We start from the raw sequence: 12,038 nt of genomic DNA on the forward strand, positions 1-12,038 counted from the left end.
CAAAGGCAAGCAAATGATGGTGTATTTATTTATTTATTTTGATGTTTCTTGGCTTTTTTTCCCTCCCTTTTTTCTATTTTCTCCTTTTTTTTTTTTTTTTTTTGCTGTTCTAGCTTCTTGCTGGCAACAGCAGACGCTGTATTTTGACGAGTTAATAAACATCTCCCCCGGGAGTTAGGGAGCTCCGGCGTGCTCTGCCTCACCATGCTGTACGTCTGCCGAGCAGAGTTTGTAGAGCACGAGAGGCTTTTCTCCCCCCTAATCTGAAAACTCAGCCTCTCACCTCTCAGCCTTCCCCACCTGCTGGAGGTCTGCCTGGCCTCCACGGCACTGACAATGCTCCTGTGTTATCACAACCTGCTTATCAGCCTTCCAGACCGAAAAACGAGACTTCATAATTTCAGAGAGCGGCAGTGATGCAGCCCTTGGGACAGATGGACACAGCTCCAAAACCTGCCGTTTTTGGGGTGCTCCACACTGTTGTATCAGCCCAGAGCCGGCCACTGCCTTTTGGGAAGAAATGCCATTTGGGATGTGAAGATGGCAAGCAGTCCGGGGAGCCAAATTGCAGGTTTGAACTTGTAGAACATTACTGCTTGTGAATTATGGATAGTGATTGCACCTCCTGGACAATAAATTATTGAGCTGACATGCTGGATGGAGACCACATGCTGGTGCCCTGTGGATGAGGGGGGATGTTTGGCCCCCCCCCCGCTCCTCCTGAAGCTGCGGGAGCCCACCCAGTGCCACCGAGTTCCCCACGAGGACAGCCACGGGTAACAATCCCAGCTGATGGGGGAAATTTTGGCTCAGCCCTCGGTGCAGACCCATTGCACGTGGAGCTCCTGGCTCGCTGGGGCTGCTTGCACCTCTGCAATGCATGGGGCCAGGTGTCGCCCTGTCCATTCTGGTGCCCCTCATGCCCCTTGCTGCCCATCCTGGGCATGTCCGAGGTCCAACAACCTCCTTCTTGCCCTCAAGAGCATTTGGGAATGGCTTATTCCCATCCCTGGAGGTGCTCAAGGCCGGGCTGGATGGGGTTCTGGACAACCTTACCTAGTGGGAGGTGTCCCTGCCCATGGCAGGGGGTTGGAATTAGGGGACCTTTAGGGTCCCTTCCAACCCAAACCTCTCTGTGGTTATTTCGGTGATGAGGCATGGTATCTATTTATCTCACAGCCATCCAGAATCCCTGGCTGGGGATGGCAGGTTGGCCGAGCCCTTGTCTGACGTCTGCCGCGGGCCTAGGGCTCCCTGGGGTGACCCCTCCATCATGTTTAATGCCCCGTGACAGCCCCGTGCCCCTCCAGGGTGCCTAAATGCTTTCTGGGGCCCGTTCACACTGTAGGTCTCCATAGCACCCCGTGGCAACGAGGTCCCTAATTCAATCACGGGCAGCGTGGAAGAAGAGCTGCCTTTTGTTTGTCCTTAAATCTGCGGCCCGATAACAAGATTTGGGCACTCTTCGTTCCTGCAATGGGAGAAATGGGGAATTATCACCGCCTCTGCACCTGCTCCATGGCGCTGGCGCTGTTACATGGGCCCGCTGCTCTTCTCTTTCGCCTCTCCCTTCTTCTGACCTCCTGGCATCGCCCCCCCAGCCCAGCTATGATGCCACCGGGGAGTCTCCGAGGGACACCAGGCAGGGGTGGCACTGGGTTTGCATGGCCCTGGGGAGCTGCTCCCAGCTCCGTGTCCCCATGGGACAGGGGGACATGTGCGATGCTCCTGCAGGGTTTGCACCGGGTCACAAGGAGGCTCTGGAGCCGGTACAAAGCGAAGTGGGTCCCTAATCGAATCACACGCCGGCTCTGCATCACTTGTAAAGCTCTGCAAAGCAGAAAGGGCTCGGGAGCCGCTGAACCACAACCACCTCCTCCCTCCCGGCACCTCCACGGGGATGCTGCTGCTTCTCTTCATGATTCTACGCGTCATGTCTTGCTCCTGCGGTGGCCCTTCTCCATCCCCAGCTGCCGTGAAGGTGCTGCATCTTCCCTGCCAGCCCTGTTTGGGATGGGTTTGCCCATCTGCAGCTGGGTTTGGTGGCGAGGGGCAGGCTCCTTGCCTTCACCTCCCTGGTCCTGGGGTAGCCTGGGGACCGCAGCCTGAGCCAAGGGGGCAGCTGGCTCCCACCCAGGCACCCACCACCCCTGGGGAAGCCCATTTTCCCCAAACAAGGACTGGAGGGGGGCTTGGGGAGCAGTGTCAGCCCTGCTGGGGTGAGGGATGGTGCCCTGCAAATTGGGGAGCTGGTGGCTGGTGGTCCTCAGGAGCGGTGCTGGGGTGCACGTAGGACCTGCGTCAACCCCAGCGCAAGCTCACGTCCCCCTGCAAGATGTGGGGGTGCCAAGACAAGCATTGGAGAGTTCCCCTCGTTGCCACCCAGTTCCCCTCATGGCTACCTGGTTCCCCTCGTGGCCACCAGGCCCTCAGGGTTTGCTGTGTGCCTGAGACCCGAGCACCTCACCACACCCCAGGACCTCCTGGGAGCACTGGGGCTCGGGCTGAGCCACGCACCCCAGGGATTTTGAGGCAAAGCAGGGGCAGCGTGAAAACACCTGGGAGGGAAAACAGCCCTCGTGCCTTAATGATAGTTTGCCTTGTCGTATTTTTTTCTACGGTTGCGAAAGAGCGGTCGGCTACCCATTAATTTGCATTGCTTTAATTCATATTTTGAATACCAGACGATGACTTAAACGCCACCAAGTTTAACCCCGTGTTCTCCCTGCTTTCTAAAACAAGCTCCGGGCAAAAAAAAACCCCTCCACTTCCAAGGGGCTCCTTGTACCAAGCTTTTCTCCCGAGCCCCTCAGCACCAGCGTTATCGGTGTTGTTTGAGACCAGGATAGATGCCTGCACGGTCACAGAGGATGCTTTGCACGGAGGGTGCTGGGGCTGTGGGGTGGCCGTGCGTGGTGCTGGCCGTCTGTCCGTGCTGGGGAGGCGTCCGTGTGTCCCGGCCCCCAACACGCGAGCCAGATTCGAGGCTTTTATGGTGATAGCAGCTGGCAAGGAGATTTTGATTTCACTCCCGAGCCTTTTCCAGCACGTTGCCCTGCTCTGAATATAGGGGATGGAGGGCTGCAGGGCAGCGGATGCACCGCCGGGTGCCACCCTCTGGGTGCCACCCCCCTAGGGTGCCAGCCTCCATCCTGGAAGGAGCCGGTGCCAAACCCCAGCCCTGGCCGCTGTAATTCCTCCCTGCCAGGGTTCCTTCTCCCCCAGTCCCTAAACCTTGCGGCTGCCGGCAATGAAACCCGCTTAGCAGCTCCGGGGCTGCCGGAGCTCCCTCTCCCCGAGCAGCGCGGTTCCTGCTGCCCCCCTGCGCCTCGCACCCTCCTTGCAGTGCCCCCAGCAACACCCCCCCACCCCCGTTCTGCCGCAGGGAAGGGCTCACATCCCCCAAATCCTCGCCCGGAGAAGTTTGCAAACCCATAAACTCGGGTTTGGACGGGGGGGGGGTGGGTTCCCAGGTACCGAGGAGGGGCTCGCAGGGCACCTCCCCTGTGCGGGGTTTTTTGTTTTTTTTTTTTTTTATTTTTTTGGAGCGGTCAGGGTGCTGGAGGTGACCACTTTGCGGGTCCCTTCCACCTGAATTATTTTACCCTGCCTCCTGTGCTTCCCTCCTGGCTCTCAGAGCTGGGGGGGGGGGGGCAAAAAAAATAAAATAAAATTAGGGGCACCCCCTCTCCGTGAAGCAAAATCTCTACCCAAAACCCCCGAAATCTGGAGTGGATTTCAGCACCCTTGGAGAGGGAGGGGTTGGGCTGCAGCTCATCGCAGGCTGCTGTGGGGGGCAAGGAGGGGTCGGGGGGGTGGGGGCGGGGTTAAGCCCCTCCCATGCCCCGCCCCCTCCCGCCCCCTCCCGCCCCCTGCCCGCCCCTCCCGGCTCCGGGCAGCCCGGCAGAGCGGCGAGGCGGGCGCGGAGGGCGGCAGTGCGCTGTGCGCTGCGCTCCGCCATGCAGCCCCCGGGACCCCCCCGCCGCATCTTCATCCTCCTCCTCCTCCTCCTCCTCTTCCTCCTGCACCGCCGCTGGGCGCTGGCCGCCGCAGGTAAGTTGGGTTTTTTTGGCTATTTTTTTTGGGTAGGGGGAAGTTTTTTTGGGGGGGCATCCCCTTGGCTGAGCGCGGAGGGCTGCGCCTCCCCCCCTTTTTTTGGGGTGGAAAGGATGAGAAATGGGGGTCATCGAGCATCCCCTCTCCGGACGCCCCCGCTGCACCCCCAGGGCTGGGGGAGCCTCGGGGAGGGCTCGGGGCTGCTCCTCTGCCGCTCCCCCCTCGCTGCTCGGTTCGGCTGCTTTTGGTTTTATTGCGCCGTTTTATTTCTTTTTTTTTTTTTTTCCCTTGCCGTCTGGGAAGAGCAAAACAAACCCATCCCTGTTTATAACGCCGTGGGCTGTAATTTCCCAGCGGGTCAAATAAGTAATTACTCAGGCTGGATATTTTTTTTTATCTGTGTTCTTCTAAAAACCCAACTCTGGATGGCCGGGCAGCTCAGCGATCTTTTTTTTTTCTTATTTTTTAATTTTTCCGCTATGGCTTTTCAAAGTTTCCTGTGCGGCGCCGAATCTTGTGATTGAGATGCTCTTAAAATCCTGCCCTTCCGTCGTAATCCCTGCCACGGACAATAAAATAAACAGAGGCACGGCCCTCCCGCTGCCCGCTCTCGTTGGGGCTCCCATCGTCATCCAGTTCAGCCTCTTGCTATAAAAATATGTAAAAATTATTTCCTTCCTCCCTCCTCCCCACAAATGACACCTCCGGACTCCGCTCCGTCCTGCGGCAGCGGGTTTCTCCTCCGTGTCCACATGCAGAAAGTCATCCTCTGATGCTCGGACGTGGAGCCCTGAAAAGTTGGAGGCTGGGGAGGCCGTAGCCATACATATGGGACCTGCCTGCCCTGGGCACTGTTGTAATCCCAGGGGAAACTTACGGGGAGAGCATCCCGCCGGCTCCCCGCAGCTCCTGGCTGCTCGCTGAAAGCGTCCCCTGCCAAGCTGCTTTTCTAGGAAAATGAGCTGAGCCTTCCTTTCTGAAGCGTAATTAAGGCGACGAGGAATTTTGGGGAGGGAGTTTAATCAGATTATTATTTATTATTTTTTTGTCTGCCCCCGCTGTGCAAAGATCCTACCCGGTTCTGCCAGTGGCATCTCTGGTGGCCTGGGTGTTGCAGTGCAAGGAAATCCTCTCGCTTGCAGACAGGCCGAGGGTTTGGGGGGTTTGGTGGCTGCTGGGGACACGGGGGGAACATCAGCACCCCATGCCTGGCTCCGTCCTGTGCGTTGCTCTTGGCTTTTGCATGCCCGTGAAATGAGAGGGAGGGGACGAAGAAGCAAAAACGAGTCGAGCCTGACCGGGGGGGTGTGGGGAGCTTTCCGGTGTGCCTGTATGAAACCACAGAAAGTTGGTTTTCCTTTTTCTTCAGCTGCTCTGTGCCTGATGCAGAGCCTAGATTAAAACACCCCGGATAATGGGGGTGCTGTGGGGTAGAATAGGGATGTCTCTATGGTGGGCAGATTGTCATCCTACCCCTCTTCTGTACCAAATACCCATGGAGATTGGGATCTGAATGGGATCTCCTTGGGGTTCCCAACACCTGGGGAGAAGGGGAACAGGGGATCGGTGACAGTACTGGTTCCTGTGACCCCTGCATCATCCCCATGGGCGGCAGGAGAGCTGCATGGGGACCTATTGCTTGCCATCCTGATGTCCCAGGAGGTGGAGGACAGCCGCACGTGGCTCTCCGTGCGTAGCAGGAAGAAATAACACCCGCGTCCTTGAGCTCCTGCAGCGCGAGGTCCTGCGGGTCCTCCCGGTGCTGCGCCAGCCGGCTCCCCTCCCTGTGCCGCTGAGACAGGAGTTAACTAAACCCGTGTTTTGGCTTCCAGCTTCGCGTCTCCTCCTGCTCCTGGCGAGCCTGGGGCTGGCAGGATCAGGCTGCCAGCCCCGCAGTTTAACGGGAAGCTTTGCCCTGCAAAGCAGCCCAGGCCCGGCAGGAAGCGTGGGGCGGCAAGGTGTGGGTGGAAGGGGCTCGATGGAGTCTGGAGGAGTTCATTACAGCACACGTCGGGGCCATAAAGCCCCAGGTTCCTACTGGGCCTTATTCACTTGTATCTCCCCAGCTTTAGCAATGCTAATGCGAGGGGAAGTGTTTCCCCAGCTCCCACCCGCGTCTCGCCTTCCTTGCCCTTTTGGACAGAGGTGGCTGCACCTGCTGGTGCCACTGGCCGCCTCATGGCCTTTCGAGGCCCGTCGCCTCTGCTTTTTGGTGTGCCTCGCCGTGACGAGCTGTAATTTTCTGTAATCACTTGTATTGTGCAAGCCAGCCCTGCTTGTGAGTCAGCGCTTGGGGGGGACTGGGCCCTTGCACTAGGGGTACTGGGGGTCTGGGGCTGGTGGCGTGAAAATCCTGTCCCTTCTGGTATGAAGGGACCTCAAGAGATGCAGCGTGGGATGCTTCACCCCAAACCCAGAGCTGTTTCCCCTTGTGGCACTGCAGGAGGGGTGAATTGATCACTTTGGGGTGATGCGGCTCCTTGGATCCAGCTGGAAAAAACAAATCCTGACCTACTGAGGGCTTGCATTAATGCACAGCTTTGGAGAAGAAAACCCCAAAAAACCCCATCTGGCTGTCCCCAGGCTCGGCTGGCACTTGACATTTTACAGCTGAGGCTGTTTCGGAGCAGGGCTTGGCTTCAACTTGTGCACTGGAGCCCCAGCCTGGAGGGTGATGCTGTCCCCGAGGGTTTTGTCCGAATTTCGGTCCTGTGCGGGGAGCTGGGGCCACGGTGGAGGCGAGCGAAGCATCCCAGCCGCGCCAGGATTATTTTTGAAGCCTCCTGGTTTTTCGGAGCCCTGACTCACGGCACAGGAATGCGCTGGGCTGGCAGCCCCGGACCTGCTCCTTGGGAGCGCGGCGGGGAAGCGCGAGCAGCCCTCTCCTCCTCCGAAACCGCCAGGCTGGGAGCAGCCGCGGCTTTGCTGAGCTTGGGCTTTTTGGGGGATTTTTGTCTCTGCTGTTTGTTTTGAGCTTATAAAGGAAAAGAAAAAAGAAAATTTGGGGAGTTGGGAGCGGGGGTTTGGTGAGGCACTGTCGGGGTGCCCTTGGAGGGGAGGGAGGGGCAGTGTGAACCCCGACATCGAACAAAAATCGGGCTGGGAAAGGCAGCGTGAAGCACTGCTTGGGAAGCACTGCTTGGGAAGCAGGGATTATTTAGTACGGGGCTTGCTCCAGCGTGTCCTGCACACTGTCTTTCATCTCCTGCGAGTCCCTTCCCGCTCCGAGGGACCCCCCTGCTCCAGGCTAGGTCTTCTCTGAGACCCTCTGGGTTTTGGGGTGCTGTTGCCTTGCTGCGGGGAGGAGGAATTACCAGCTCCCCAAACCCACTGGGGAGGCTTGGAGGTGCACGATGGAGGGCTGCGCGTCAGGGCTGCCTCCTCCAGCAGCCCCAAACGGAGCCCAAAATCTCAGGACCGGGCTTGCTCCTGACACGAGATTTGTGTGGATTGAAATATCGATGGGGAGGTGGAGCGGGGCTCGCCCCAGACAGATGGGGCTGGGATAATCCCCCTGGGATTTGAGAAGTAAATGTTTGGAGCCAGTTTGCTTCCTTGTAGCTTTGAGAGGTGCTTTAGCTTCTGTTATGGAGCAAGAAAAAGGGATTGCCCCCATTTTCTGCCCCAGCATGGCTGGGAAGAAGGGGCTTGGTTGCCTGCCCTGCCTCCAAGCATGGGCTGTCCCCAGGCATTACCAAATGCTCACCCATCTGGACTCGAAGCCGGGTCCTGGCATCTCTTGTGCTTGCTGGTGGTCCTGCTGGTGTGGCTCTGTGTGGGTCCCTCGGGTCACCTTGCCTCCCCTTCTTGCGAAGCCTGAAGCCGAGCGATTGTTTTCCTTTGAAAGAGCATGGAAAATCTTGTTTTGAGGTGTTAAACGTGTCTGGGGTGAGCAGCTGCAGTTCGGAGGAGAGGTGAGGACCTCTGGGTGTGGATGAGCTTCGTGATCCTTTGGGAATGATGCTGTGGGCAGCATCCTTGAGCTTTATGTTTTTTTTTTGTTTGTTTTTTTTTATGGTTTTATGTTATTTGAAAGAGTAAAAATCCCCTTTTGTATAGCTGGAGAAATGTGCTTGGCGTTGATGTTACTGAACACAGGTGGAGGACCACTTTTGGATGCTTTTGCTCACCAGAGGGATGGATCCAGCACACCTCGATGTAGCTGCGCCTGAGTAGGATTTGGTTTGCTAAAATGAGGACAAGAGGGGGTTTCTGAGCGGGCAGGGATGGCTCATGTAAGTCACGGCACTGCTTCCCATAGAGCATCCCTCCCCATTGAAGTTTTATGGGGACTGACACGGTGACTTGTTAAACGATGCAAGGGAGATGAGTGAGCTCTTCTCCACCCTGCCTTGATCTGCTGTCGCCTGGTGAGGTGTCTGTGGAGCATTTCTCCTCCCTGGGAGCTGCCAGCCTGGAAGTTATCCCCGATGACCCCCTCATTACTGCCTGGCAGCCTGCAAGTGCTTATCCTGCAACCCGGGTGGGAGGAGGAGGAGATGTTGTAGGACAAGAACCGGGCTTCCCGGCCGGGCGGCTCGCGGGGGTGGATGTGGGCGGCGATGAAAGGGGTTGCGATGCCTTGGATGGTGTGGGAGCTTTCCTTGGGCGGGAGCTTAGGGAGCCCAGGGGCTCCTCGGGATGGATTTAAAACAGGAGGAGGGACACGCCTGGGGTGCATTGGGGTGATGCTGTCTGCTCGTGGCCTCAACACTGAGGTTTGGGGTTGGGTCATCACTGGAGCCGTGGGCGCATCCAGCCCGCAGCAGATGAAGCCCTCCGAGTGCCTCTTCCCCATCCCTAGCACCACGTGCGTTATGCCAAAGAGTGACTTCTGCAGGCGTGTTCAAAGGGTGTAAGGCCTTCCTCTCCCTTCCCCATCGGTTAGGGGCAGGATGTATTTTTGTGGTCACTCGGGAGCAAAATGGATCCCACCCAACGCTGGGCTGAAGCCGCAAACCCCCATGGAGACCTCATCGTCGCCCTTCTGCATGCTGCCACCCTGTTCTTGTGCTGGAATAGTATTTGGAAGGTTTTTCCTTTTGGAACAAAGCAAGGAAAGCTTGAAAACCCTTCATTTTGCTACGTGCCACCAGAAAATGTGGTGGTGCAGAGGGATTGCTGAACACCAAAGGCTGTGAGACTCTCCCTTTTTCTCCGTGTGTGCCTGTGCTGGGTGAATTACTGCTGGTGAATGGACAGTCTGCGCTCTGTTAGGGTGAAGCAAGAAAGGTTTTTTTGTGTAGGTTTTGAATGTTAAAAGTATTGTGTTGTGATAGCCTCGGGATGCCAGCTTTGGGTTGAAGGCGTTTTAGCCATGCGTTTAATCCCTTTCCTGGGTGTTGGGTGCTCCAGCTACCGTGTTGTAACCTGTAGAGAGCGACTTCAAAAATAACCGGGGCAGCGGCCGCAACGGGTATGTATAAAACAAGGTACGGAGGCACATATTTCAGGCCCTAAAATTTATACAACAACATAAAAACCTTGGCTCTGCCCAAAGCTGGAAAAGCGAGCTCCAAAAGCTGGAAATAGGGCTGGGTCGGTTTGCTCTGAGCAGTGACTAACAGGAGCCGAAGTTTTTAAAACAAACACTGGGATAAACTGGTTATGCAAAGCGGGGCGAAATGGGCAGGTTCCTTTGGAGTTTGCAGCAAAAACACCGAGGCTGGGGCGTGCTGGGGCCGGTCCTGCCGGGGCTGGAAAATCCCACGCGCCGGCTCTGCAGCCGGGGTCCCAGCCGATCTACACGGATGCGGGGCGCTGAGCGGTCGGGGACACAGCGTGCCGAGCTGTGAGCCCGGCTCTGTTATACCCTCTAAGTGAAATCCATCAATGCTTGGCTCTGAGAAAGTGTCAGGCTTCCTGATTCTGTGCTGCAGGGAAAAAAAAAAATATATATGTAGAAATCTGGAGGATCGAGGGGCTTTTTGTTGTTGTAGTGAGCGCGTCAGCAATGCTCGGCATGCTTCGCAGAGGCCGTGGGGCTCGTGGAGAGCAGAGCTCCTGGTTTCTATCACGGCTGGTGCTGCTCTGGCCAGGAGCACCCATCCCATAGCCCCCCGGGGTTCAGTCTGCTCTGTAGCAGATGTGGGTGCGAGGGGCCTGGCGGGTTTGAGGGGATGCTCTGAGAGTGCTGCTCCTTAAGGCTCCCTCTCGCTGGGTTGTTTAACCTAAAAATATGGTACAAATGGAAAGAATGATGCTCGTGGGAAAGGAGAAGAGGCTGAGTTGATGCTTGCCCCCAGCTGTGGCTGGTGCCTGCCCTTGGAGCAGCCTTTAGGCATGCAGCGATGTGCCCATCCAACGGGATCACTGCTCTTCCTGGCTTTCCCCTGCTGGTACGAGGGGACAGGGCTTGAGGTCTGCATCTGGGTGTTTTTTTGGTGGCCTGGAGCCTCTCCTTGCCCCGCACACCCTCTCTGCCTTCCCCCTGCTCACCCCAAAGTACACATCCATGCCCGTCCACCTTTTTGGGTGCACGGCGCATCCCTCACGGCTGCACGAGGCAGGCGCAGCGCGGGGCTCTCGCTGCAGCCTCTCCATCTTCAGAGAGGTATGCCTGCGATTTCCTCCCCGCGAGAGGAAGGGCTCGTTGCGTCCAGAGGGGGAAGGCTGCGGAAAGTAGAGGGGAGAGAATGCAAACCACATGTTTTCTGCCAGGCTCGAGTTGCAGGGCTGCAAACGGCGGGGGAACAAAAGGAGCCGGAGCCGCACAGCTCGGCGGCCTTTCGCAGCCCGGTGGGATGCGGCGCGGCCGGGAAGGAGGATTGAAAGGGTCAAAAGCTGCTTGGGGAGGAGCTGGGTCCCTGCTGGGGCTCTGCGGTGTCACTGCTGGCCCCTGTGTTCAGGGCTGGTCCCAAATCCTGAAGATCCCATAAATGAGCAGTGCTGATGTTGGGAAGAAGATTCTCTGAGTTATCCTGGGCTCATGGCTCCTGTGCATTAATGAGAAGGCAAGGGAGGAAGTTTTAGGGTCCAGCTGCCTTCTTCCCATCTCTGGGATGTCTTGCCACCTTCTGGGGGCACAGCTGAGAGCTGATGTGAAATCCCATGGGGAAAAAACTTGCTCAACCTCCTTCCAGGTCCCTCCTCTCCATATCTGCCCTGCCAAAGGAGCAGTGTGGGTTTGATAATTTTCTTCTTCAGGCTTTGAAACAATTTCCCCATCCCCTTCTCTCCTCCAAGGAAACTTCCCGTGGCCTCTCCCCCTTCCCTGAAGACAGTAAAGGTTTGTCTTTTAGTGAGAGCTTCAGTCTCAGGGGAGAAATTACAACCCCAAACCCTCAGATTTGCTGAAGACATCAAGGTTTTGACCAAAACCTGGTAATTTCTACCATGCCTAGCTTCCAGAACAGTATTTCTCAGAGCCTCTGCAAGAGGGCTGGTGCTTCTTGGCAGACCGGCCCCAAAAAAGGGGAGAAAGGGCTGGAAATCCCCCCAAAATGCGCCCATGGACGCGTGGGGCAGGGAGTGTGCTGGAAAGCAAGCCCCGTGTTGTTTTTGTGTCCAAACGGTCTCAATCCAGCTCTGTAAGGGATGGGCACGTGAAAGGATTTGCTTCTCCCTTCACAGGGTGGAAAAAGTGATGCGCAGGCACTCATAGAGTTGTTGGAAGTCGGTGGAGGTGCTTTTAAAAAAGGGTGTGAGACCCAGGGTGGGCAGCAGCCGAGTTGTTAGCTGGGAGGGATCTTCCCTTCCAAAACCTAGAGGCACGGAGACAATATCCGATCCCCTGAGCGGCTCGCCAGAGCTGTTTGCAACCTGTCAGCTTGGAAACCATCTGCTCCAGCCTGTGGGGACCCCGCTCCGCGTGGGATGCAGGAGGAGACGGAGGTGCTACCGATGCTCCAGCCCTCCCAAAAGGGACCCCGGGGCACTGCGGCCCAAGAAGAGGTCCCATGCCTGAGAAAGTATTTATTTTTCTGTCTGGGTTATTTTTTGTTTGTTTGCCTTGGGGGGGGGAGGTTTCTGTTTTTAGCCTG

The 12,038-nt window shown here is 56.9% G+C and overlaps 1 protein-coding gene across 3 annotated transcripts in view; it reads left to right on the forward strand.

Moving 5' to 3' along the window:
- The first annotated feature begins 525 nt into the window (after positions 1-525).
- UNC5B (unc-5 netrin receptor B) overlaps positions 526-12,038 on the forward strand; it is a 38,817-nt gene continuing 27,304 nt past the window's right edge. The window contains exon 1 of one of the 3 annotated variants that reach the window (XM_050711940.1): positions 526-571. In XM_050711940.1, coding sequence (XP_050567897.1) covers positions 541-571 — 31 coding nt within the window. In that variant the 5' untranslated portion in view covers positions 526-540. Of the gene's footprint in view, positions 572-3,884; positions 4,054-12,038 lie in introns of those variants that run through there. The other 2 variants (XM_035537177.2, XM_035537171.2) reach the window with 2 other exon arrangements.

This window comes from Cygnus atratus, chromosome 7 (genome assembly GCF_013377495.2).
Source record: "Cygnus atratus isolate AKBS03 ecotype Queensland, Australia chromosome 7, CAtr_DNAZoo_HiC_assembly, whole genome shotgun sequence".
Lineage (NCBI taxonomy): Eukaryota > Metazoa > Chordata > Aves > Anseriformes > Anatidae > Cygnus > Cygnus atratus.